The sequence below is a fragment of the Conger conger genome, chromosome 4, assembly GCF_963514075.1.
Source record: "Conger conger chromosome 4, fConCon1.1, whole genome shotgun sequence".
NCBI lineage: Eukaryota > Metazoa > Chordata > Actinopteri > Anguilliformes > Congridae > Conger > Conger conger.
This window is the reverse complement of record NC_083763.1, coordinates 21,050,559-21,077,466: the sequence shown is the minus strand read 5'-3', so window position 1 is coordinate 21,077,466 and position 26,908 is coordinate 21,050,559. Positions and strand designations below refer to the sequence as shown.

The 26,908-nt window shown below is 44.0% G+C and overlaps 2 protein-coding genes across 5 annotated transcripts in view; one reads left to right on the top strand and one right to left on the bottom strand.

The window, feature by feature from the left end:
• pde4dip (phosphodiesterase 4D interacting protein) overlaps positions 1-20,090 on the top strand; it is a 39,172-nt gene extending 19,082 nt beyond the window's left edge. The window contains exons 22-41 of one of the 4 annotated variants that reach the window (XM_061239864.1): positions 321-437; positions 787-1,222; positions 2,788-3,023; positions 3,545-3,599; positions 7,635-7,885; positions 8,460-8,603; positions 9,109-9,312; positions 10,231-10,512; positions 10,744-10,875; positions 11,019-11,156; positions 11,444-11,633; positions 12,120-12,244; positions 12,711-12,926; positions 13,390-13,491; positions 13,623-13,828; positions 13,929-14,072; positions 14,516-14,654; positions 15,062-15,108; positions 15,612-15,666; positions 17,521-20,089. In XM_061239864.1, coding sequence (XP_061095848.1) covers positions 321-437; positions 787-1,222; positions 2,788-3,023; positions 3,545-3,599; positions 7,635-7,885; positions 8,460-8,603; positions 9,109-9,312; positions 10,231-10,512; positions 10,744-10,875; positions 11,019-11,156; positions 11,444-11,633; positions 12,120-12,244; positions 12,711-12,926; positions 13,390-13,491; positions 13,623-13,828; positions 13,929-14,072; positions 14,516-14,654; positions 15,062-15,108; positions 15,612-15,666; positions 17,521-17,666 — 3,365 coding nt within the window. In that variant the 3' untranslated portion in view covers positions 17,667-20,089. Of the gene's footprint in view, positions 1-320; positions 438-786; positions 1,223-2,787; positions 3,024-3,544; positions 3,600-7,634; positions 7,886-8,459; positions 8,604-9,108; positions 9,313-10,230; positions 10,513-10,743; positions 10,876-11,018; positions 11,157-11,443; positions 11,634-12,119; positions 12,245-12,710; positions 12,927-13,389; positions 13,492-13,622; positions 13,829-13,928; positions 14,073-14,515; positions 14,655-15,061; positions 15,109-15,611; positions 15,667-17,520 lie in introns of all 4 variants that reach the window. The other 3 variants (XM_061239865.1, XM_061239866.1, XM_061239867.1) reach the window with 3 other exon arrangements.
• A 9-nt stretch (positions 20,091-20,099) lies between these two features.
• On the bottom strand, positions 20,100-24,904 carry LOC133127177 (nmrA-like family domain-containing protein 1). Its single transcript, XM_061239868.1, has 4 exons — positions 24,436-24,904; positions 23,828-24,083; positions 23,059-23,252; positions 20,100-20,918 (listed from the first exon to the last, which is right to left on the bottom strand). Exons 1-4 carry the CDS (start codon positions 24,694-24,696, stop codon positions 20,724-20,726), a joined length of 906 nt encoding a protein of 301 aa, XP_061095852.1. The 5' UTR covers positions 24,697-24,904; the 3' UTR covers positions 20,100-20,723.
• Between the last annotated feature and the right edge of the window lie 2,004 nt (positions 24,905-26,908).

The window sequence follows — 26,908 nt, the reverse complement described above, 5'->3', positions numbered from 1 at the left end:
GAGAGACTATTTACTATTTTCTTTAACTACGTTATGTCAGAAATGTCTATTTGTTTTTGCCATGTAGAAAAAAAGCCCCATACTCACTGTGTGATTATTGTGCTATATTGCAATGATTGCATCAAAAGTTTTAAATGAACAGAACAAATTAAAGGAGGTTAATCAATAGGCTCCTAATTGGTTAAAGTGTGAACAACTAAAATGAACCATTTGGTAGAAATGAACGAATGTGACCGAACGTATAAATATGCACATTCACAAGATTTTCAATTTTATTTTATAATTGACGCGTGTGCGCTCTCTCACTCTCTCTCTATCAGCGGAGACCTCGGTCCAGCAGGACAGTAAGCAGGTTCAGGTGGACCTGCAGGATATGGGCTATGAAACATGTGGCCGCAGTGAAAACGAGGCTGAGAGGGAAGGTGCCAGCAGCCCAGGTGGGATAATGTATACCTGTTACATGACAGAGACCCAACAGTCCACGTAAATAGGTTTCACATTTTGGTTCCTGACCAGGCAGGTGCAAATGCTGTACCTCTAAATGTCCACTAGAAGATGCCAGAACCACAATAACTTATTTTTTCTGAAGACAGAGGACAAAGTAGCCAAAACAAGACTTTGTTTTTGTGGCTCATTTTCTGGTCTTGTTGTGTGATGCTGCTCAATAGCACCACTACCAGAATAGGTGTTTCAACTAGCCTTAATAATTTTTAGTGGAATGTGAAATGCAAAAGTTATTTAATCTGTTTACTTAATGAGAGCCTGTCACCTCTATCCTCTTTTCAGAGTTCGATGATCTTGAAATGTGCACGGCCCTGTCCAGGCAGGACGGTGGGACAGAGTGGTGGTCAGGGAATTCTGGGAAGTGCGAGGACGTGGCGTCCCTGCAGCAGCATGTGGAGGACCTTCACTCCCAGCTCTCACGTTCACGGGCGACGATTCGCAGCCTACAAAGCCGGGTGCGCTCTCTCTCCACCACCAGCGACTACGCCTCCAGCCTGGAGAGGCCCCGCAAGGTCAACTGGGGCTTCCAGGCCTCGCCCGCCCACAGTGGCCTGGAGGAGGATGAGGGCTGGCAGTCGGACGGACTTGGCACCCCCCGGATCCGGCAGAGTCAGGAGCTCCAGGAACTAGTATCCCGTGTGGCCTCCCTGGAGAACCAGCTGAAAAACTCCACTCCAAAGAAAAGCACTGAGGACACCAAGTCTGCGACCTGGCCAGGGTGAGGGGCTTTGCAGCGATGTTTCCAAAGGGTCAGACGATTTTCCGGAAAGTCCCAGTAAATTCTCAGAATTCCAGAAAATTCCAACAAAATTCTCAGAAATTCCCAGAAACTTTTCCTTTGGAAGATTTCCACTCCTGAACATTCCCCAAATTTGCAGCGCAATTGCAGTAAAGCGGAGATGAGCTTCCTGGTAGCAGGAGGCGAGGGTATCTGTGGGTAGACACACGGGGCGGCAGTGAGATGAGTGCAGAGCAGGGAGGAGCTTGGCGACCAAGATGGCGGGTGCCAAGGGCAGTGGCAGCGTAGGGGGAGACCAGTGATGAGGAGAGCTCGCTTGGCAGGGACGAGGTGACACATGGTCCTCTGTGGCTCTGAGCAGGCAGGGACAGGATGGCCATGGAGCAGAAGGGCTGGTCTCCAGGTGATCAGAGCTCACCATCTGCCATCCCTGCCCTGAACCTACTGCTGAGTCACTGTGCTCTCGCTCCAAGCTAAATTTAACCGCCCATATCGCCAATATCTGGGTCTGATGTCCACATTTCAGAGAGGACCACAAAATGGTCCCTCATTAGACTGCAACAGTAATCCAAAAAGAAACCAAATATTTTGATTGCTGTGCTATGAGATATGTCATTGTAACTTCCCCTTATATGATAATTATAGTGTAGGGCTTTTACTCATGCTGTGTTATGGCACATTTTACTTACATTATCACAGTGTTTGGCCTCGATTATATGCACTATAAACAGTATATGATGTCTTTCATTTTAATCCATGCACCTGTACTAACACCTTAGAATTCTGTATTTGCAGATATGGTTTGCAGATACAGTGTTGAGTTGTGCATTTTGACATTTGAAAAAAGCTTCAGGTTTTTAATTTGTTTTATAGGAAAACCATGCAATAAGACTGGTGTTAATGATTAATTTTTCCCGATGGAATGTAATAACTCTATGTTCTCCATAGAGCAATTCAGAGCTTCATATAACGTTGGTTAAACTTAGACAAGGGTCTTTTCAAGATTTTGTGATAAGTTTGTTGGAGCCCAGTATCTTCTGGGGTATGATTCAAAAGATAGAAGTAACCTCCTGGCTGCCATTCAATTTGAATTGCTTTAAGTATCATATCCTTTCCAAGTTTCCATTATCTAGAACATTTACAGCTTTTGACCAGTGCAACTGCTACAAAGTTATTTGACCAATGTTGACAGATAATGAGAGCTTTGAACCAGCAACATTCAATTCTCGAACACTGCTTAATACTGATGTCCCCTTTTGTTTAGCTGTTTTATTCTCAGAGAAGGGTACTTGCCCAAGTTGAAGCTGAACCATAGCCTACCATCTTGTGTGAGTGTATCCCTGCTGAAGTAAACAGCTCAAGCTAGGTTTTGGTTGAACAGTTCAGACCAGCTCCATACTCAACATGGTTAGACCAGCTCAAGCCATATTTTCAAACAGTTGGTAGCTGGTCATTTCAAGTGTGTCATAGCTGGATTTTACATCAGGGATGTCATTGAAAAGAATATGTTGCTTAATGTACTCTTCCTCCTCCTCCTCTTGCAGGAAGTTTGACTCGCTGATCCAGGCGCAGGCCCGAGAGCTTTCGTACCTGCGGCAGAGGATGCGGGAGGGCCGGGGCGTGTGCCACATCCTGACCCAGCACCTGGGCGACACCACCAAGGCCTTCGAGGAGCTTCTGCGTGCCAACGACATCGACTACTACATGGGCCAGAGCTTCCGCGAGCAGCTGGCCCAGAGCAGCGCCCTGGCCGACAGCATCAGCGCCAAGATCAGCGGCCGTGAGTCCCCTCCCGTCCCATCATCCTCTCTGCTCTGCTCCCGCCACACGGTCCACGCCATTCTTCCAGCTTTAGAGTGTAGGATCATCAGCCTGAAGTAATGGGTGGGGCATCTGTGAACAAAAAGGCTTTCCTGCAGTAAAATCTAGCTGTGCCAATTTTCAAGCTGGTCAAGCTTGGTATGGGTTGGTCAACCAGTTAGTGCTGGTAGCTTGTCTGAGCTGGTAGATGGTCAACCAGCTACCAGCTGTTTCAAAACCTAGCTTGAGTTGGTTAAACCATGTTGAGCTGGGAGCTGGTCTGAGCTGGTCAACCAAAAGCAGGGTTTGTTGCCACGCCAAAAATGTTCACACTTGGTTAAAACCAGCAACACAATAGCTAATCCCATTTTGGAGTTCATGAAGATTTATTTTTCCTGCCACAGGTTTTTCTACACATGTAAATGGGAAAACCTAATGATGAAATTATAGCACATGCCTCAAAGGTCAATTGGAGTATTTTCTTTCTTCCTCTTTTGACAGGGGACTACTCCGAACTCCCAGATGACAAAATGGGTCACGAGTTGCTTGCTCTAAGGTGAGTTTTCTCAAAGAATATCCTGTTTTTCTGCACATTTGAACAAGTCTTCTCATTGTGCCACTAGTTTGTGGCCATTAGTGTTCAGTTAAACTGATATATCTCCTGTTTCCTGTGCTTTTCTGGTCCGTGAATAAGGTAACATTTGTTCCATAGTGTGAGGTTTCTCATCTCTGTCTGCAGTGGTAGGGCTGTCAAATAAAGGCACGATTTGATAAATCCTAGATGCTGTCTGAAACATCCATGAAATATGTATTTCATGGTATGATTTTATGTACTGTAGTTTTAGTATGGATATTTCAAAAAGTTTTTTTCAAAACAACTAAGAAAGCATGACATTATCAGCAAACTTTTTAGACATGAGAAATATGAGTGCAGGTGCTACCTGAATAGGTTTATGATGTCTACAAATGTTCATAATTCTTTTGAATAATCAATAGGGATGATACATTTATTCTGAATATGATAACATGATTCAATAGCTTTCATAGCAGATTTCATATCCACTGTTCATACATGTATTGTTTGACTATTGGTGGGGTTCTTCGTTATATAACTTAAGATTTTGGCAGTGTGATACTGTGCACCACTCAGTGGATAAGATCAATACTTGGTCCCAGGATACAACATTGATCCTGTTGGGCAGCGCCCTTTCTGTTAAGGGCGTTATCAGTGTCTGACTTATGGGACATTCACAGACGATCAATCTAGACAGTCACCGCTAAAATGGTGTCTACATACAGTGGAAAATACAAAGCTGGTAGTATTTAAACAGTGATCTTAATGACTTCATCTCATCTTGGTAAGTGGTGACATGGATATATTTAACAAAATGGGCAGAGTGTGTCGCACTAATACAAGGAGTCAGGGAGCACTGTGTAATGTCTTGGCTGGTTCTAGGGCTCCCTCTGGGAGTCGATGGCGACGAGCGCTTTGATTGGATAATTCCCCCTTCTGATAGGCTGTAGCAGCCTACCCAGGGGGAATTAGTGGCTGGTAAGACCCTTTTTTTCCACCTCCGTGCATCTGTTCTGAGCATTAGGCAGTTGAGCAGACAGCAGTGTGAGCACGGGGAGCTGTTTGTTCATGGAGAGAGCAGTCCCTGTGAATGGATCGCTACACTACTGATCCTCATCACCGGAGTACTTACCCAGCAAAGGGAATCAAGCAAACAGCATAGACCTGGACGGTTAAGGCTCTGGCTTTGGGTTTGTGCAGACGTCGGACGCTAACGGATAGATTATCTCTGGCCACCAGCAAACAGTGCGGTGTTGTGATTGGAGCAGAGTGTAGTTCAGGGACGGTCACTCGAGGGTTTTTACTTGCAGTGTTCGTAAACAATGAGATAGAATCACTGTGTCTGGTTTTCTGGGAGGTTTTTGCTGTTGTTTTTGGGAGACCTCATCGGACGCTGAAATCGCTAGTGGTCAGGTCTGGGGTTTGCCTGGGTGTTACCTGAAGTGACTCTGGCTGCTCTCCTGTCACGGGGCTGCTGGGATGGAGAGCTGGCACGTTCCAGCTGGTGAGAGCACCTGACAGGTGGGGAGAGAATTATGGCAATCTGCTTTAGAACAGCAAGAGCCGTGTGACTGTCAGTATCACTGTGCACTGTGCAGAAGAGTGAGCTTAATGTTGGAATTACACTCTGAATTTCCTACTCAGGATTGAACCTCTTATGCTTTTGGAACTTGTTCTCTGGGAAGGATTATAAGAGATCTTTCTCATATCCGAAGAGGTTTTCTTTCAGTTGGCAGAAGAGCGGACCGGCCTAATGAATATCAATAATCAAAAAAAAATTGTTTCCTTAGCTGACAATCTGGCTTATTCTCTGGATAGATCCAACGCTGGCGTGCTATATTCCTTGTGTAATTTGGTAGGAAGTCACTTTATTTGAACTTGTCTAACTGTAAGTGCTCAAGAACCAATTTTAATTGGTTTCACATTTATTGTGTTTCCAGAGTGGTTTGGTTTATGGAAGTAATGTTCCAGAAGTTTCCCTTTGTGCTATGGCTGCTAATCATGTTAAGCTATTAAGTGTTGCTTAGAGAGTTAAATAGGTCAGGAACACCTAAAGCCAGAGTAAGCTATTGAGTGTCATAACCAGAAGCCAAGAGAAAGTTACTTTTGTTTGCATAGCCTTTTCAATACTTTGTACCAATATTCTAATTGTGTAGTATTTTCATGTATTGTATGTATTTCAGGTGCCAAATATTCCATTTGATTCCTGATATTAATGTGAGAGCTTTCGTTTCACCACACGTAGGCACATTTGCATCATGTCTAAACTTCTTTTGAAGATGTATACAGATCATTGTGGCTGACTGATGATAGTTATGAGGGTGAGATGGAGGCAGTGTTGAATTGGTATATTTTGCTAGCCAGCGTATGCCCTTGGGCACCAAGGAACAGCAGCCTTTGTACAGAAGAGTTCCTTTAATGCAGCCAGGACAAAGCAGCCCAGAGGCAAGGACTCCGCTCAGTGGCTGCAAACGTCTGTCCGCAACCGCCGCTGTTGTACTTGGCAGCTCAACAGAAAAACAAGCCTTCAAGACGCAGCTATATTAGGCCGTTCCTCCCCTGAAGGCTGATGGTAGAGGGTGGAAGGCTAGGCTTTTGAGCAGTCTGAATAGAGGGAATAATAAAGCAGAAGATCTCTGAGGACATCTGCTGTGTGCTGCGCTGTAAGAGGCTCAGTGAGGCTGAGTCACGCTAATCAATCCGCGCGGCACGTCAAACCCCTGACTGCAGCGCTGAGGTCGACTGGGACTCGCACCAGCCCGTCAGGAGCAGGACACGTGCCCAGCAGAGAGAGCCGATACCGGGACATTGGCGCTAATAAGGTTGCCTCACATTAGCCTCGCCTCTGTCCGCAATGCACAGAGCAGCAGGGGCATCTGCAGTGGCTGCTGGACCGGGGATGTCCTCTGTGGCAGAGCTAATGAGTAGCATTGGATCGATGTGGAAATAGAACTGAGGGAAACACAAGCCCAGCGCATCAGCGGTCGCAGGGTTTAGCCCGTGCGTTGGACTGGATCCCAGGTCACGGGGGCCCGGATGCGCGCAGAGTAGCCCAGAGGCACGCTTGGCGGGTCAGGCGGGTCGCGGGGCTATGGCCCCTCTGTGGAAGTCCATGCTGTCGAAGAGCAGCCCGCTGTACCGCGAGTCGCTCTTCTCCTTCTCGCTCTGGGAGTGCCGTGTGCAGGAGCGCGAGCTGGCCTTCCTCAGGAAGCAGCTGGAGAGAGAGAGGAGGGCTCTGCAGAGACAGACGGAAAAGTAAGATGGAGGGTCAGAGACATTTCAGTTACCAACAGAAGCGATACAGAATGATCACACACAGATACAGCACACTCACCCATAGACAGATACAGCACACCCACTCACAGGAACAGATAAAAGGATTTTGTGGAGGGGTGCTATTATTTAAGGAAACTTTCATATGAAATATCCATACAAGATGAACCTCTTGTTAATGGTTACCAAAGCCTCCTTGAGGACGATCTTGAGATGTATGTGAACATGCATTGTTTGTGTGAAACCTTTGTGAACGTGTATGTTTTGCACTGTGTATGAATATCAATATACATTTTAAAGAGTCGCCAATGTCTATCTGGGAGTATTGTACTGAAAATGTGAGTAATGGTACAATGGGCACAATGGGGGAGGGGGGGTATGTGTGTGTGCTGTGTTGTGTATGTGTGTTCCCCTGAATATCATCGTGAAATGTCATAAACAACTCCCCGTAGCTCAGGGACCAGCATTGCCAGCAAATTAGATAAGTGACCTTCAGCCTGCTGTCTGAGCACAATTAGTGCCAGTTAATTCAGCCCAGGGACATCACAAGGAAAAGCCATGACTTTACGGCATCTCCAATGCCTATGAATCCTGCAAAGAGAAAATAGCTTTGCTGCTTTTCAGTTTCAGCTTTTCATATCGTTTTACATCTCATTTCATAGTAATGGGATATTCTAGTACCGCCTGTCTCTTTGGTCTCTTTGTGTTTTCTAATCTTTGTGTTTTCTCTTGGATTCTGCCTAGGTTAAGCAAAGAGCTCCAACAGAAAGACAAGATCATCGAGTCTCTTCGCTCCAAGCTTAAGCAGGAGCGCCCAGACACCCCCTCCAGCACCCATGCCTTATCTGACACCACCGACCAATCGGACCAGACCTCCTTTGTGTCAGATGAGCAGGGCTCCGTCCATGAGGATCTGGACCTGTGTTCTGACGTGGATGCAGCCAGCGAGTATGACCAGGAGGGACGACCCAGCCCCAGGCAACAGACCCAAACAGGTACACCAGAGGCAACGAGTGTTAGCAACCTACATTTTAATGCACCCAGTACAGCTCATGTGCATACACTCAAGATTTCAAAACATCTGGTAGCTGGTTGACCTGTTCAGACCAGCTTCCACCTTGACATGTTTTTCCAACACAAGCTATGTTTTGAAACAAGTGGTAGCTGGTTGACTAGCTCATACCCAGCTAGACCAACTTTATGACCAGCTTGGCCATGCTGGTTGACAAGCTCATACCCAGCTGGACCAGCTTATGACCAACTTGACAAGCTCAATTTTCAAGCTGGCCCAGCTGGCATAGCTAGATTTTACAGCAGGGTTTTACATGTACACATGCATCCTCAGCAAAGATACACCCTGAAAAGATGGACTCTCATATATCTGTTTTTCCTTTTCTCTTTTAATTTCATTGTTTAAGATCAGGGCCGCAGTACAGTATGTAAATAATTGAGGAAATTGTGCTGTGTATTTGTAGTGCTGGTCAATTGGAAAGAGAGTGTCTGTTGGTAACAGTGCCCATCAGCCCCATCAGAGATAACTCTTTTTCATGAATCACTCTTTTCTTTCAGATTCTCACCATCACAGTAGCACCACCCCAAAGCACTCATCTCTCCCATCATCCACCACTGCCTCGCATGGGGCTCAGTCCACCATCAGCTGTCCCAGCATGCCATGCACACAGCACACGCCTGTGGACAGTCCAGGACAGAAAGGTAGGCAGAGAATAAGAGATTGCCATAGCCATACTGACAGTATTGACAGTTGGCTCTTATGAGCAGTGGATGTAAATAAATGTTGCATAGTGCTTCATTTACTATATCTGCTATACCCAATTAAATGTCCTAGGATTTCAGAATTTTACTCATAAATGTACACTGTTGATATATATTGTTCATCTTCTGACCTCAGTGGTGTGGTTTTAGGTAGCGTTTTGACTCCATAATTCATACTATAAATATAGAATCTGCCAAGAAAGGTGTTTTGGTCAAGGCATTCTCTATTCATCATCATTGTGAGGTTGTTGCTTGAGTGGTTCTCATACTTATCACTGTGAGAGAGTGAGCTTTGTTGCCAACAGAGTAAAGTGAAATATAAACTTTGGTGTTGTGCTTGCTGTTGTGTTTGAGAGCTCTTGGGAGATGTGGGTCCATTGATGGTCGCTGTGTAATGGGGCTGAATGGCTTGGTGTGTCCTTCTCTCTGCTCTCCTCGTCTCCAGGCCTCTGTTCTGGACCCGTGTCCAGCTCTCTCCCCCTCCCTCAGACCCACTACTGCCCTGACCTCTCGGGTCAGAGGGCGCCTTTGCTCCTTGACCCTCACTCTTCCCTCCTGCACCCCGGTTACCATGGAGCCGGGGCCTTCTCCTTGGCAGAGGTTCACCAGGAGCTGCAGATGCTTCAAAGACAGCTGGGAGAGAGTGAACGTGCGTGTGTGTGTGTGTGTGTGTGTGACTCATCCTCTCACTGCTTGGAATTTCCACAGACCACTGACATTTGTGATCTAAGAGCACAACACATCACACATGACCTCAACCTCAACCATTACTTTGCATAGTTGTAGGCCAAATTGTAATTGACCTTGGGATATGCTGGATTGAAAATCTGACATTGGCAGTATTAAAAACATGAATATCCATTAATGGAATCAATATGCCAAGGCTTTGAATTGAGGTACTATGCTGTGATGCTGTTTCAAAACTATGAATTACCTACATACTTTTCTACTAACACTGTACCCCTTTAAAATGGGGCTGGTTAATCATTTGAGATGCCGTGTTGAATGAGCTTCTGGTGGAGGGCGTGTGATTTTAGGGATAATGAACAGGATGTAGAGATGTGCTGACAGCAGGCCCCGAGAAGAAGCCAGTTGTGGCTGCTACCTCGCAGCTGGGCGAGAGGAGTTTGCTCAGCGCTGTTCGCTGAGGCCCCTGAGTATTATTCTGCTCAGTCACGCATGACTTTCCCACGCATGCCCCCCTTCTGATGTGAGCACTCCCAATGCCGAATTCACCCTCTCACGTCAGCCTCAGGGATGGAGCATTAATGCTCTTCACTAGGGATTAACATTCAGTTAAAATGAGGAGGAACGTGTGCAGCAATCAAGCATTAGCGCTTGATGACTGCCGTTCACTTATAGCTCAAATGAGAACTTTATCTCTCTTTAACGTTATCACAAGCGCTGGTGTTGTTAATAATCCTGCTTTATGCAGTGTAAGTGTTTACTCTGAGAATAATTTACTCTTATCCTTATCCCTGTGGCATACATAGGATGGTGAATTTGGTGGGCTGTGAATGCAGTGTTGAGCGCAACAAACTGTTTTTGTTGTATTTTTTCAATGCAGGCTTTGCTGTTCCCCACCCCCACGTCAAGCCCCTGTCCAGTTTCCCGCTGGCCGCTCACGCCCATCCGAATCCCGGCAGTTACATGCACCTGTCCCACCATGCCTATGCGCAGCCTCAGTTTGCCTCTCCCGGTGCGAACTCCACACTGAAGACAGATGCAAGTCTGCTAGAGAGCAGTGCATTGTGGGATATGGCACACATTTCACGGCCAATCAGAACCAGCATTTATGGGGATGTCTCTTCAGGCTCATCGGGATATCAGTCCGGCACCAGCCACACAGGTACAGCCTGCCATTCCAAATCCAGTGAGGCTGCTGTGGCATTCCTCTACCATTCAAATTGATCAAGTTCTTGATTAGTCCACAAAGACCTCTCTCAGAGAATCTTGTACGGTCTGTGTTAGGTACATGTTTGGTCCGTATACATTTATGTCTGAGGTGCTTGCATGGTCCCTATGGCTTTGTGAGGTTTCTGTTCATCAGTTGTTTGTGTGTGTGTTTGTCATGTTTCAGGAGCAGACCTCATGGAGGAATATCTGAAAGAGATCCGCAGTTTGCGCCAACGTCTGGAGGACTCCATCCGAACCAACGACCGGCTAAGGCAGCAGTTGGAGGAACGGCTGGGGACCACAGGCCGGGATGGCGGTAAGTAGCCTTCACTAGCCTGCTTGCTAACCTTGGACTGATTCTGGCTGCTGATGATAACCCTGGACAGATTCTGGCTAATGCTAATGCTAATGTTGATTCCCAGCAAATCTCCTTCACCCAGTCTGTGCTGTTATCCACAGGGGCACCCACTAACATCTACATCCAGGGACTGGACTCTGTCAGCCAGCTGTCCACTGAGAACAGAGCCCTGAAGGAGGAGAACCTGGGCCTTCACGCTAGACTCCAGCAAAACAACAGAGGTAGCCTCCAGCTTCAAGGTCAACCCCCATTCAGGAACATTTATATTTTTGCTGGCAATGTGTTTATTGGAAAATAATCAAACAGTATCAAAATAAGGCATAAAGTGAGGTTGTATTCCAAGGAAGGTGTTTGCCCTGGTGTAAAATCAAATCTTGGCCAGCTTCAAATGACCAGCTACCAATTGTTTCAAGACATAATTTGAGCTGGTCAAGCCATGTTGATTATGGAGCTGGTTTGAACCTGTTTCTTTCAGGAGGGTGGGGTTTTTGCTTGAGTTGTGAAACCGCATTTGTGTGTGTCTCAGACAAATGTAAGGAGGCGGAGCAGCTGCGGGAGGTGGTGCTGGCTGCGCGGGCGCGGCTGAAGCAGGCGGAGCTGGAGGTGGAGCAGTGGAGGGAGGAGGGCAGGCGGCTGCAGGCCCACGGCTGTGAGCAGGCCCAGGAGATCCAACGTCTGCGGCAGGACCGCCACAGCGCTCAGGAGTGCACCAACAGGTATTGCAGCCTCACAGAGGCCTCACGCCCCGCTGTGAAGCGAATTAGACACCTGCCAACCGCTTCAGATTATCATGCACTGTAATCTCCTAGATACAGTATAATACGATAAGCTTTTATGTGCTTCTGAGCATCGTCATTAATCTTAATAGGCACTGGAGAGCAGGTACATCTTGAACTGATTGAGTATTAGTTCCCATTTACTTCTTGCTTAGCACAGAATGTATGATTCTGACACTGCGGGCCAGTTTCACAGACACAGATTAGGCTTAGTCCCAGGACTAAATTGAGTTTTGTATGGAGAATCTCCATTCAACATTGAATTTAGTCTCCGACTAGACTTAATCTGTGTCTGTGAAATGTGAAATCGGTCCTATATGTGGCATGTTAGTATTGATGATAGCATCAGCTTTGGCATTAGCGTTCTAGTACATTCTGTGCTGGGTGGGTTGTTGTGTTTGAGCTTTTGGTGCTGTGTGTCTCCAGACTCCAGCACCAGGTGAACCTGCTCCAGCAGCAGCTGACTGAGAGCCGGCAGCTCCTGCAGTCCCTGCAGTGTGAGCTGCAGGTGTACGAGCGAGTGTGCGGAGCCGCCAAGGACCCTCGCACAGGTGAGCACTGCACACTGATGTGACCGCTCTTGGCACCAAGGAGAGATGTAGAAAAGAGCTGAGGCTCAGGTCTAGACACACTGCAAAGGTGTCTGTCTTAAGTGTTTTGGTCTTGTAATGAGACCCAAAATTGTATTTCTAAAAAAATTATGTTTTTCTCACAAATAGCTTGTTTTAGTGACTGTATAATTGTCTTACCTCATTTACCAAAAAAGTAAATAAAATTAAGATTTTAAGTGTAGATAGAGAAAGGTAACATGTTAACCTACAGTATGTATGCATGGATTGCAGAAATTGTGAATTAAATTAAATAAATACGAAAAGCTACACACTGTCAATAACCTCACAGCAGATATAGTTGTTTGTGAAATGGATGTGAGTGGTGTGGTATATTCCGTTTCTGAATGCATGGAAGAGGAGAACTGTGGTCCCCTACAGCAGGCCCTTGTCTGTGTGTGTCTGACAGTGGGGAGCAGAGGAGGAGAGAACCTCTCTTCCCGGGAGCTTAGGGATCTGCTATCGGAGGTGCGCAGTCTGCGTGCCCAGCTGGAGCACAGCGTGGAGGAGAACAGCTCCCTGCGTGCGCAGCTGGAGAAGCAGCTGGGTAGAGGCGTGGCTCAAGGAGAGACCCACCCCTCTAGCACGCAACGCAGTGGCAGTTGCCGCAAGCAGCTCTTCCATGGTGAGTGAGTCAGGGTCCCCCTGTTCCCACATAACCTTGTTCTGTAAGGGCTGTACTCTATAACCCTCTCACTGAGCTGAGATAGGGCCCTACTCTATAACCCCCTCACTCTGCTGTGATGAGAGAACCACAAGGTGACCAGAGCTGGCAGACCAGAGTGGTCTTGCTGGGGTGTAGGGAGCAATTAAAAATTGCAATTAAAAAGTGGAATCCAATGAGGAATGGGGTTACATGAGCCGACCTGGGCTGACTGGTGGTCAAACGGGCTGCAGCATTCTAGACCAGCTGGAGGGGCTTGATGATACAAGCTGGCAGACCAGCCAGGAGGGAGTTGCAGTAATTCAGACGGGAAATGACGAGTGCCTGGACTAGGAGCTGGGTGGCTTTCTCTGTCAGGAGATGGCAGATACGGCTGGTTTGATGTGTACATCTCTGAATGCCTTCTTTGGCTTGCCTCTCACAGATCCTACCCCTTCTCCACCTGTTCGAGACACTGGCCTCTTCACCCCTGGATCCACTTACTCCAAGGTCACAGAGCTGGATGATCCAGAAGCCAAGGCTAACGGTTAGGATTCAATCCCATTTCCTCCTGTCACGGCTGCCTGTGAAGCTTATGTGACCACTGAATTTGACATTTTTAAGAATTACTGCAACACATGTTCCTGCTTCAAGTCTGAGACACACTTTCTCCTGCAGATGTCTTGAAGCCGCATCCAACTTTGGAAGGAGGGGCACCAGATGGCTCGTTCTCCAACAAGAAGGGGAGGCACACCATCGGGCACGTGGATGACTTCAGAGCCCTGCAGCAGCAGGTCCTGGAGGGGAAGGTGCTGGTTAACAAGATGGAGACTGTGCTGCAGGCCACGCTCGGAGCCGCCCTGCTGGAGTTCGGTTCGGCAAAGGTGAGAATGGCACGGTTAAGCCATGGCCTGGGCAGAGCCATGCTCACCCCCTGTCCCCCTGTCCTCACCCCTGTCCCTCTGTCCCTTTGTGGGTGTGCAGGCCCTGGACTACAGCAGCATGGACATCCTCCTGTCCAACGCCAAGACCCTGGGGCAGATCCTGGACGAGGCCGCCTCCCTCCTCAAGATGTTCTGGAGGGCCGCACTTCCCAGCAGCGAGGTCTCCGCTCAGCACATCAAGAAGGTCTGTGCTCTACCATAGGACACTGCCTGCACCCTGCTGTAAAATCCAGCTTGACCAGCTTGAAAATTGAGTGAATCAAGCTGGTCACAAGCTGGTCTAGCTGGGTATGAGCAAGTTAACCAGCATGGCCAAGCTAGTCATAATGCTGGTCTAGCTGGGTATGAACTGGTCAACCCGCTAGTCCTGGTAGCTGTTTCAAAACATAGCTTGAGCTGGTCTGATCTGGTTAACCAGCTAAACCATGTCAAGCTGGGAGCTGGGCTGAACTGGTCAACCAGCTAAACCATGTCGAGCTGGGAGCTGGTCTGAACTGGTCAACCAGCTACCAACTGTTTCAAAACCTAGCTTGAGCTGTTTTTCTTCAGCAGGGTATTGCTTTGCTTTGTGTTCACTGCTAATGGTGCTTTTGTCTGAGTTCCTTGCTGGGCTTGTGTGCATTCCAGGAGCAGTCTATGAAGGAGGAGATCAGGCAGCTGAAGCTGAGGATCACAGAGCAGGAGGAACTGCTGCAGGAAAGCGTGGAGAGGCTGAGGAGCACTAACCGCACAAAACAGAACATGGAGCACTTCATCGTCAGCCAGCGTGAGCTTCACCCCCTCTGCACTGTTATATTACTGCAGTAACTCTAGGCTGCGTCACGTTAAGCTTCATGTATACCAATGAGATTTACTCAACTCCATTAGAGTATGACTGATAGCACTAAATTTTAGTTTACTCTACTCCATGCTAACCTTTCTCACAGGAAGCCTGTGATGCCACTTCAATGTATTCTCCTTCATGCTAACATATCCCAGAGTAAGCCTGTTATAGTGCTGAGATTTAGTTCACTCTCCTCCATTATAACCTACCTCTAGAGTAATCCTGTGATTGCACTGAGATTTAGTTTACTCTCCTTCATGCTAACCTCTCTAAACCTAGTTTGTGTGGGGGATTGTATCACAGTGTGTGTGTGAATGCCTGATCCATGTTCCATTCTGTTTGGGTTACAGTGTCAAGAACACGCGATGTCCTGAAAAAGGCTCGGTCAAATTTGGAGGTGAGGTTCTGAAAGTTTGAATCATTTTCTGATACTTTGTTTCCCTTCCCCTGTATCCTAAAAAACTATTTTGTTCACTTAGTTCACTTTATTATTATTATTTATTATTATTTGAAGACAGGGGCTGATAACATATTGTACAGGCCATTTAAGGAACAAAAGCGATCTCAAGGGTTACCAGCTAGGTATTCATTACTTAGTATCTTATTCTTTACTATGGAATTCATTTTCCCTTCTCTCTTTTCACTTTGAATAATAATTTCATATTGTCCAATTACATTTCTATCACCTACTTGCATTTCTGTAACCAAAATAAAAACCCCCTGAGCCTCAGGAAAGTGTAGCAACCAGCAAACTGTAAGTGGGGGTCCCAAACAGACAGGTCCTCCTGATGGTTGATTAGGGATCTACGTTCTAGATGTTTCTCTCTGTATGCTTCCTTCTTTTTTTCCTCACTGGTCCTATTTTTGCTGCTCTCTTCCCCCATACCTGAGTATATCCAGAAGAACGAGCACAGGATTTCCTCCCTAAGCTCCTCCTCTTCCTTCCCCTGCCCTGGTAAAGATACTCCAGTGCTGCAAACTGGTTTGCTCTGCTTGTGTCCGCAACCATTGCTTGCTATCCATCACCGCCCCCACTCATGTCGCATCACAGGAGTACACTGCCACCTACAGGCTCAAAATGGCAGGAGAACCTCAGGGATTTCCAATATTGCCAGTGAGCTTGAATTTTGCTGGCATTGGTGGTACATTTTATGACAGTTGACCCCTTTGTTGATGAATCTGAACAATTGACAGAATTTATTTGGCAAATCGGAACATTTAAACTGAAGGTTGTTTTGAAATGTGTGACAGTACACACCTATTCCATTCAGGGTACATATGTGGCAAATTGTATCTACTTTCTCATGTGCTTGTATGCCAGTGTTTAAATATTTTTATTTTTGAAAGCCCATCCTATCAATACAGTATCATTCATTCACTGGGGAGAACACAAACTGGCCTGCATCCTCTGTCTCTGCTCTGTACAGCCAATCTGCATGAGGGCTGTACTACTTTCACAGCCATGTCTTATTGGCCCTGATGCACGCAGACTCTGCACATTCATGAACACTATACAATCTTACAGACGTTGTTAAACAAATTACCTCAATAGTATGTCAGGGAGTAAAAGACAGGACCAAGACAAGTACCATCACATCATAAATAAATCATCATTTATTTCATTTCATTTTAATAGGTGTATGGGAATACACTCAGTGAGCACTTTATTAGGTATTTATTAGACTTTATTAGAGGTTTGACACATTGTGTGTTCAGAGATGCTCTTCTGCATACCACTTTTGTAATGTGTGGTTATTTGCGTTATTGTTACCTTCCTGTCAGCTTTGACCAGTCTGGCCCTTCTCCACTGACCTCTCTCATAACCAAGACATTTTTGCCCGCAGAACTGCTGCTCACTGGATGTTTTTTGTTTTTCACATCATTCTCTGCAAACTCTTGAGACTGTTGTGTGTGAATATTCCAGGAGATCAGCAGTTTCTGAGATATCCAAACCACCCTGTCTGGCACCAAAAATCATTCCACAGTCACAGGGAATCATATTTCTTCCCCATTCTGACATTTGGTCTGAAAAGTAGTTGAACCTCTTGTCTGCATGCTGCCACATGATTGGCTGATTAAATAGTTGCATTAACAAGCTGGTGTACAGGCCTACCTAATAAATTGCTCAGTGAGTGTATGTCTGGGAGATCAAATAAATAGTGACCAAATGTGTTGGTTTGTTCTGGTTTGGCCATCTGTACCTGTTTTTCAGTAACAAGAACATTAATGCCAATTTCTCTTTAAAATCCCGCCACTGTAATCACAGAATAATTACTCTTAAAACATGTTTACACCTGTATGTGTTTATGGGATCCTTGAGTCAGTGTCTTGGCACACCAGACAAAGAGATGCCTGGTGTTTTTCTGTGGATCACTGCCAAGTAGACGTCATAATGGAATTCAGTTCAAGGGAAGGAATTAATGAGTGGCAACTGTGTATGGGGGATGGTTATTACGAAAATAACGAATTAGTAACTGCTTGTGAATTCTGTGATTACCATTCACTCAAACCATTTCTTACCCAATTCTAACTTCTGCTTGCCCAAAGCAATGTGTTGTTGATTTTTTTGGCATGAAGAAAATTTAAAATTACAGAATTTCTGTTGTCCAAAAAGAGGCCAGAATTCAACCCCAAAACTTCTGCACACAACACTGTGTGGTAGTTGTAGTAATGGCAACACAAGTCAGGCTATCACAGAAGTATGTCAAATCTGTTCTGGTAAAATGCTGCAATATTGTGACAGTAAATGTAAAAACATGCAGTTTAGTTTGGTAAGATACTGAAAACTACACCCCTTTGCCATCTCTAGGCGAAATCCCAAGACGTTCCGGTGAGCCCCCTCCTGACTGGGGTTTCGTGAGTCCACGACCCCCCAGGTCCGCCAGAGGAGGACCCAGCCAGCGGGCTGAAAATAAGCACAGCACACAACACCTGCTTCAGCTCGCCACGTATTAATCAGCACAAGGCTCAGAAATCAGCATCTCTGTCCAGCACTGGAATCTTAATTCAAAGGGAAACAACAATATTTTTCTTTTTTTAAATTGTCCTCCTCTGAACCCTGCTCAGAAAAACGTTTTGGTCTCCTTGAAAACATTCAGAGTCAAAGGATTTTGACTGACAAGCATTAAACAGGATTTAGAGATCACCTCTTCAGGCAAATCCTGCCTGCCTTGTTTCTGTTACCAGACAAGTTATGGACTGGTAGCATACTGTGTAGCTTAATGTTGATATACACCTTATGACACAAGCCATACTGTAATAACTAACCAACCTGTTTGTCTTCCCATCCTGCTGCCTTTCTTCAACATTTTTCATACTCAACTATTGGGGAAGATGTTTTAAGGTTTTAATATTTAAGTTCTCTTATTGCTGAGAAAGTGTCTTCTGAAATACCAGGGGCAAAGTATATGGGTACTGAAGATTAATATATACTATAGTATTTATTATGGTAGGTCCTCTCTGAGTGACTGAGTGGTTTTCCAGCCATTTTTGAAGCATTCTGAATTGGGGAAAGAACAATGTGTGTTCAGCATTAGAATGAACTATTGTTGATGAGAAGGTGCAATAAGAGCTGTACACTACAGCAGCTTCACCCAACACTGAAACTATGCTTTTACTGCACAAAGCTAAAGACCATCGGTGCAATATTAGTGCAATACTACTGACTGGACATCTGCATGTTCTAGCAGCATAACATGGGGGGTAATGAAAGGACCATACAATTCATCAACAGGGATCACCAGTCCTGCCAAAGTTTAACTCCTTCTCAGTGGCAGTGATGTAAAAATGTTGTGATGTGTCCAAAGTGAAGCCTCATTTTAAAACAAACAAGAAAAATAATCAAACAACCAAAGTAGTATATACTGTAGATAGAGGGGCCAGAGTCATGCTGTCTAACCACAGCTGCTTTGGTTCCTTTAGGTTGGACACTGTTTAATAATTTATTTGAAAAAAAAAAATATATATATATATATATATACTTTACAACTCATTTTATGGGAGGTAGTTGAAAGAAACAAACAGGAAAACAAACTATATCTATAAGTTTTGTTTTTACACAGGTTTGATCTAACATAGGCATTTAATGTCTATTGAGGTTACCTGTTTGTTTTGGTGGGTATCTTTTCAAGTTGTTCACATTGGACAAATTGCCTAGGCTAATCGTGCCTGAAGGCTTTTTTTCCAGGTATCGAACTACCTAAGTAAAATGCTATCCTTGTATGCACCTTGCAATGGTGTCAGTCACAGAGCCTTTGTGATTATGTATTTACTTTGTACTACCATTCGCAACAATAGTGTTTGTCGGGGGAAATATCCCCCCAAAACCAAAATATTTATGAAAAAAGGTCTCTGGTGCCTATTTAATACATTACATTTTTCTTTTTTCAGATTTGCATAACATTCCCTGATTATCACAGCAAATGTTAGATATTCCCCAACATGAAATAAGTTGTCAAACTTTGGCAGGGTAAATACCTCTATTTTCTGCTTCAGTTATGCTAATATTGGACATGCAGAGGGGGTTGTTTCTTGTTTTTGCATATAACTGTAAATAACATGCATTACATAAACCAGTTCTCTGTGATCAGTAAGTATGCAATTAGCTATACAGGCAGTATTAAGTGTTGGGTAGTCATACAATAGCTTATAGCTTTGCTTTTTTCTGATGTTTTATCATTGAATACACATTAGCGTATGTTTTAGCTTTCTAAGTGCCATGTGAAGCATTTAAGACCACACGCAGGCTAGGCAAAGGATAGAGGCATTTCATTTCCTTGAGCTTGAGATTAGACTTCCAAGAATAAAAGTCTTGCAAGGCTTAGTCTTGCAAGGCTTAGTGCCATCTGGCTGAACTGCCAATATGGCCTTTGTGTGTGTCAGTCTTTTCAGAGCCCTTGAGCATAGCTTGTAGCCTGGTTCTAGAACACAACCCCTGAGTCAACTATACTTTCACAGTTTCATATTCAATAATGAAACAGTATGGAGAAACCAAAGATAATGAATAATAATGTATAAGCAACATTAAATAAACTCAGCTGCATGCTGAAGGGAACAGCACGTCAACAGAAGTGGAGCTATGCAATGGGTATGGGCCTTGTATCATATGTATATAGTGCTTTGATACTGAATGAAGTTATACGTGTAGATGATTTTGTTGGGGGAAAAGACTGTTTCTAGGTACTGTATGCTGACAGACCCAATGGGCTCTTGTCCATGAACCTGACCATGTGTGATGTGCAGATTAAAGGGTGTTCTGAAAGCTTTTGCTTTAAAAAAAATTCCTTGTGGTATTTTTTCATACTTCCTAAGTATGTAAACAAATCAGTTGAAATTCTTCAAATTAATTCAAGCAGGTATATGCCAAAATAAAATCCATATAACATTCAATAAGCAATAACATTTTAATAGACCATAACATAATATACCATATTAATAACCATAACATTCAATATTCAACATGTATGCTTGTACTCCCACAGTATAAGGCATTAAAAACACTGTCAGCACTCGTCTCCGCAACTAAAGTGGTATTCACGTTGCACTGCACATATCCGACTACCTTTATGTATTACATCAAACCTAAGAATTAAGTGACAGTTGGTCTCTTTTGTGTAAAAACAAGGGAAGCAGACTAATATTATTTTGGATTATTAAGCCATAATGCATGCTGTTCCAAACAGCAGTACATCATTGTAAGTCATTGATTTTACATTATATTCACATTTTACCATTTATTGTAGCAGACGCTCCTATCCAGAGCAATTCACACAGATTACATATGCACATATGACTATTTATTCAGCTGGATATTTTTGACATACCTTGCTTAAGGGCACAGCAGTTCCCCCAGCTGGGAATCAAACAACCAATGAGTTGCGAGCCAGGTCATTGAACATTAGACTACAACCGCCCCCAACCAGAGCAGAAAACAGTGAGGATTGGTAATCATAAAGTATGTGACAGGTTTGCTACAGAGGGCATTATGTTTGTTGTTTCTTTGAGCGCTGTCTGTCACTTCTCCAGAGCATTGACGATGGAGTCTCTGTTTGCTGAGACCCAGTGGGAGAACTTCTTTGTGTCTGAAAATAGCTCAAACATTTCTGCAGCATTTCTCCTTTGAGTGTCTTTCCTCCAGAATTCAAACATGTTGCCAATATCCTGCCCAGCTTCTACCTTGTAGCTTTCCACAAACATTTTCAGTGAAATCTGGTGGGAGAAATACACACTTATACACACGCATGTGTGTGTGTGTGTGTGTGAGAGAGAGAGAGAGAGAGAGAGAGAGAGGGAGAGAGAGAGAGAAAGAGAGAGAGACAGAGAGAGAGAGAGAGAGAGAAAGAGAATGAAAGAATGCAGGGAGAGAATGTGACTACAGCTCATCCACATTTCTTGAATGTGTGCGTTTACCGAATTATTGTTTCCATTCTGAGTCTAAACTAGTACCGACACTAGGTACAGAGATGAAGCCGTGAAAGCAAGGATCATCATATAATTGTGTTCAAGTAAATAGCAGTACAACATCAGTAACCTGATGAACTAGTGTTATTAGTAGTAGTGATATTTCTGCATGGCAAATACTTTACTTGTAGATGTAGTACTAACAGAAAAACAACAGACCCAACTGTCATGACATGCACGCTGCTTGTTCTGAGTAATTGACTCATTCATTGAAAGGGGCGTGTCCTTTATTTAGGAAGAAGGGAAGCAAATGTTTCACACATTGTTATAAAATATATTTCCTTCTGAATTGCTAAGTAAAATGGGCCGTTCCAAACATTGTTTGGAAGAACAACGTCATTTGATTAAAAAGTTGATTGGAGAGGGGAAAAGAAGTGCCACAAATTATAGGATGCTCAGCTAAAATGATATCAAATGCTTTAAAATGGCAACAAAAACCCGAAACAAGCGGAAGAAAATGAGCAACTACTGTTAAAATGGATCGAAGAATAGTCAGAATGGCAAAGATTCAGTCATTCATCAGCTCCAGAAAGATCAAAGATGATCTACTATTACCTGTAAGTGCTGTTCCAGTCAGAAGACATTTGATCGAAGCTAAGCTATCAGCAAGAAGCCCCCGTAAAGCACCATTGTTTAAAAAAAGGGCAGAATCGGTTAAAATTTGCCAAGGAACACATCAATTACAATACGTCAGTCGACCCCCGAGTACTGACTTCAAGCTACAGTACACTGTGAAGACAGTGAAGCATGGTGGCGCAAAAAATCATGGTAAGGGGGTTGTTTTTCATACGATGGTGTTGGGTTCATATACCAGGAATCATGGATCAGTTTGAATACATCAAAATACTTGCCGTATGCCGAAGGGGAAATGCCTCTGAAATGCATGTTTCAACAAGACAATGACCGCAAACACACAAGTAAGTGAGCAACATCTTGGTTCCAGACAAAAAGGATTGAGGTAATAGAGTGGCCAGTTCAATCTCCCGACCTCAACCCCATTGAGAACTTGTGGGGTGGCATTAAAAATGCAGTTTCTGAAGCAAAACCCAAAAATTCACAGGAATTGTGGAATGTAGTTAGTTCATCCTGGGCTAAAATAGAGCTTGAGCTTCTTGTTTTTAGGTACAAGAAGTTGGTTGACTCGATGCAACGCAGATGCGCAGCAGTTATCAAAAACAATGGTTATGCAACTAAATATTAGTTCAGTAATTTAAATCTTGAAGAGAGTTTAAAGAGAAAAACGTTGACACTGACATTTTTTTCAACAGATTAATATTCCTTTTCTTTGCTTCCTGTAAAAGAATAACGCAGACTTGATAAAATGTGCTGGTGCTTTGATTTGGAATTGAATGTGTACTATTTCACAACATTTGAAATATTGAACTAAAAGCTATAAAAACCTTTTTTACTTTATTCACGTTTTTTAACGCACTGCTATTTATTTGAACACAACTGTATCTGGCCCTTGAATCCAAATCCAGCCCATGGTTATCTTTTCTCCTGGATAATTAACTGAACAATTAATGCTACTGATAGATCACACATGCCTCCCTGGTAAAGGGAGGGTGGAAAGCCAGCAGTTCTTAGCCCTCGAGGACCATGATTTGAAAGGGGCAACCTGTAGCTTAATGGCTAAGGTACATGACTAGGACCCGGAAGATTGCTTCTAGCCCAGCTGTTGTCACAATAAGACATTGAGCAAGGCCCTTAACCCTGCACTTCTCCAGTGGGGATTGTCCCCTGCTTAGTCTAATAAACTCAATAAGTCACCTTGGATAAAAGTGTCAGAAAAATATCAAATGATATTATAAAATTAAAGAGCCTGTGCCCAAAAGGATGGAAGAGGAGGAAAGTGTGTGTGGTGGCCCTGCATGATGTGTGTACTCACCCTGGAGTCCTGGAAGACCCTGGGGGCCAGGTGGTTAGTGAGCATCTCTGCGTACTCTGTGACTGTCAGTCGGTCCGCAGACAGGAGGCAGCTTTTGCCCGCCCACTTCTGCGAGTTCTTCAGTATGGTTGTGACCACCGGGCCTACATCACTGAGGCTGATGCTGTCCATGGGTGTCTCCCCCATTGGGATGTCTGTGGAGAACAAGGCGAGCATGCTAAATGTACTGTACCCCAACTCCTGCAGCTTCTAATCCTGGCAGGAACTAGAACTGGAGGTTTTCATTGAATTAATTTAATGTATTTGAAAATGCACTTTAATAATTGCCAGGAAGGCTATTTTTCATCTGCAGTCCTTGGGCTACGGGGGTGGGAGGAAACCAGACCCACACAAACATAGGGAGACCATGCAAACACCACGCAGAAAGGATCCAGACCAGACTCAAACCCGAACTTCTTCTTGTGAGGCAGCAGTGTGAACCACTCTGCACAAGTACACTTTTTTTTGGTTTCAGACACACAGTTAAGAGAATCAATTTGAGGGATTATGTAAGTTATATTTTTCACTTTATATTCAATGGTAATGATTTATTATGCGTCTCTGCTGAATAATCTAGATCAGATATATCAGATAAGACACATATCTAGCTATCAAACCAGGAATAACGCTGTCTCTTTCCATCTGATAGTTGATTAGAGGGTATGAATGAAATCCAGCATTACTACAGCCCTTTGAGTATCTAGACTCTCGGTGTATTTGTATAACTCACCTATTTTATAAAAGTTGGGTCCAGCAGGTTTGGGAGAGAATGTTGTGAGGAAGCTCTCAAACAGGAAGGGTATGAGAATCTGTGTTTTTCGTAGGCCGATTTCAGCCATGTAGTCACCGATGCAAGCCTTGGCATCCATGGAGCGTACGGGGAAGCCGAAACGTCTCTGCACATGCTGACCCCCCTCAAACACCACATGACCGATGCCGTGCTGCTTACAAGCATCCGCTATCAAATATCCATGTGAGATCTCGCTCTGCAAAATGACAAAGGCAGCATACATTCAGTCCAACATCTGGATGTGTGCTCTCATTACAGCAGGGGTGTCAAACTCTAGTCCTGGAGGGCCGCAATGTCTGCTGGTATTTGTGATTTCCTTTCAATCAGCAGCCAATTAAGGCCTTGAGAACAAGGTGTGTGGACTCTTTAGCCAATTAAAGACTGAATGCATCTCTCGTGCTGAAACACACCAAAAACCAGCAGACACTGTGGCCCTCCAGGACTGGATTTTGACACCCCTGCATTACAGTATATAGTCATTGATGTCATCGTAAGTCACATCAGTCAATTTATTTCTTTTTCAAAGAAATGAATGTATTCAGGTGTACCTGGAGCGGGTCTGGCTTGGTGAAGTCGGTTTTGGTTGCGAAAAAGCACTTCTGAGCCCCAGAGAGTGCCCCCTGTAGGCCCGTTGTGCTGTCTAAGTGAAAAGGCAGGACTTGGGCTCCAGCACTCTCCAACTTCTGTGCTGGCGGGGAACCAGGGTCTGATACAGCTGTGCTCACATGGAAACCACCATCACGAAGCAGCGCCAGAGCCACGCCATACCCAGGCTCCTCCTCAGCCCCTAGCACCACCACCCGCCCCATCCCCAATGCCCACAAGCAGTTTCACTTCTCACAGTCACTGAAGAACCGGTTGGCTTTTCCTGCAGGTCGTGGTAATATTTTCACTGCGAAGTGGAATATTGTAAAGTAGTAAGCTGTCCTGACTATATCTCTTATCTGTCTCACCAGACATGAAACGGCTGTGTTGTTCTTTGCTTCTTCGCTCTAAATCTTGCTGCAGTCCCAATAAGACTGCTCACTGACCAGAATTGTTTACACATGTCTCCAAGGCAACTTGAAAGGGGGGAGGAAGTTGCCACACAGCAACAGAAAGTACTGTTGCCACATCCAACACAATAGCACTCCTTCTTTTCGCAACACACAAGACTGAGTGTATTAATGATCCGACAAGGTTTTCCTGTCATTTATTAAGCAAACTTTGAATGTGAAACATTCATAAACATGCCCTATTAGAAATGGTCATTTTAATGCTTCTTAATCATAAGCCTAAACTGACAGTGACATTCATTTTAATAGAAATATCATTTTATTTGCTTTAAAATGAATTGTATTCCATTTCTTCCAAGACTTCTCAGATTACAAAATGTACTCCACTAGGTGGCAGTACTATGCACATTTAATCAAAGGCAGGAAACGTTTCATGTAGAGGAAAAAAAAGTAACCAAATTAAGCAATTCATTTATCTTTACATTTTGCGAAACATACCTTAACCATATGCTTAATTAATACCAAAATATATACAGCTATCGTGTTATACCCCAGTAGTGAAAAAAATGAGTTTGTCTTTCCCTTGCTCCGGAACACTACCTTAAACCTCAACACTAATGCTTGCAGTTCTCCTAACCCTAACCATAAATATGGGGTTTTCCTCTTGAAATGGATGGAAAATCATCTTAAAAATCAATTTTTGAGTTATTGATGCTGTAGTAATTATTGAATTAGAAAAATGATATTTCACTTATAAAACTCAAAAATATATAAGATTATAGTGTATAATATAGTGTAAGATTATAGGCCCCAAAGGTGAAAATACTCTTGGTTGAAATCAAGGCCTAACCCTTGTTGTTTCAATGCTGGATTCTTTCTCGAGTGAGTCAGAGAAAAAGAAATGCGTACAGTATATAATTAAGTTGAATTAGTCTCTGTAGAGGCACTGTAGCAACAGAAACAACAGCTTTGTTTCATGGTGTGCCACGCCCTGTTGAAGAACCATCGCACACTGCCTGTCCAGGGCTTGTTGATCACTGCAACCCACAAGGAAGAGGGTTTGTGGACAACAAATTTGTCATTAACAACACTGTAAGTAACAGAAAAGAATAGGCCAATGGTTACAATCCAGGGCATAATATAAGACTCACTTTGAGAGACAGCTGTCTCTTCTGTCTTCCCCTCTCGACTGTCCATAATTTCAAGGGAGATGTCAACAACATCAATTTCAAAGGCGATGTCCACAATACACTGCAATCATATATAGCAGAGTATATTTGAAATCCCTCAATTGTTTTTGCTAGTTTATTTTAAAATACAAGCATAATATTGTAATAGGGGTTGGTAAAAGATGGATTTAATTCATTTTCATTCAATGCTATCTCATGAAAAATACATTTAATGTATGTAGGCTATAGGGTTTGGAGGCTGCACATTAAGCACAATACTCACTCCATTTTTCACCCCACTTTGCTTCTGTGATTTGTGAGCAGATCCTGGAACAACCACCAGGGGACATGATTGCAAAAAAAGTTCTTAAATTTTAAACACCCATTATCGGGCTTCTATATTGGAAATGGTCCAATAGGAAGCTTGGATGTTCTGAAAAGTCAAATACACATTCTAATACACGTTAAAAGGAACATCCTACAAGCTCATGCATCGAGTGTAGGACATCTTCCACTGTGCGGAGCTGAGCTTTGACACAGTGCCTTAGAATGAAATTACCTTCTTTCTGTTCCATAAACATTTCTGGACAAGTGTCTGTAGTTAATTAAGCATGTTAATGAAGATACTTTCAATTATTCAGTACGGTTTTCATTTCCATCATTTTCATTCATTTAAATGAGTCATTGGAACGGTATCCACTGTGATGTCACAACTATGCTGATACAAGGCTCTGACCAGAGGTAAACTTTTGCTTGTTATTTTTGGATATATTTTCTGAAGGTGCCAGACCCAGACATTTTATACAGAAAACAAATAGACTAGTACATAAAAGAAGTATTGCTACCAAGGCTCATTG

Coding starts and splice junctions, on each gene's coding strand:
- LOC133127177 (XM_061239868.1), bottom strand. CDS start 24,696: ATGGGGCGGGTGGTGGTGCTAGGGGCTGAGGAGGAGCCTGGGTATGGC. Junction 24,084..24,435: donor CCAAGCCAGACCCGCTCCAG/GTACACCTGAAT, acceptor GTCATTTTGCAG/AGCGAGATCTCACATGGATA. Junction 23,253..23,827: donor ACCCAACTTTTATAAAATAG/GTGAGTTATACA, acceptor TGTTCTCCACAG/ACATCCCAATGGGGGAGACA.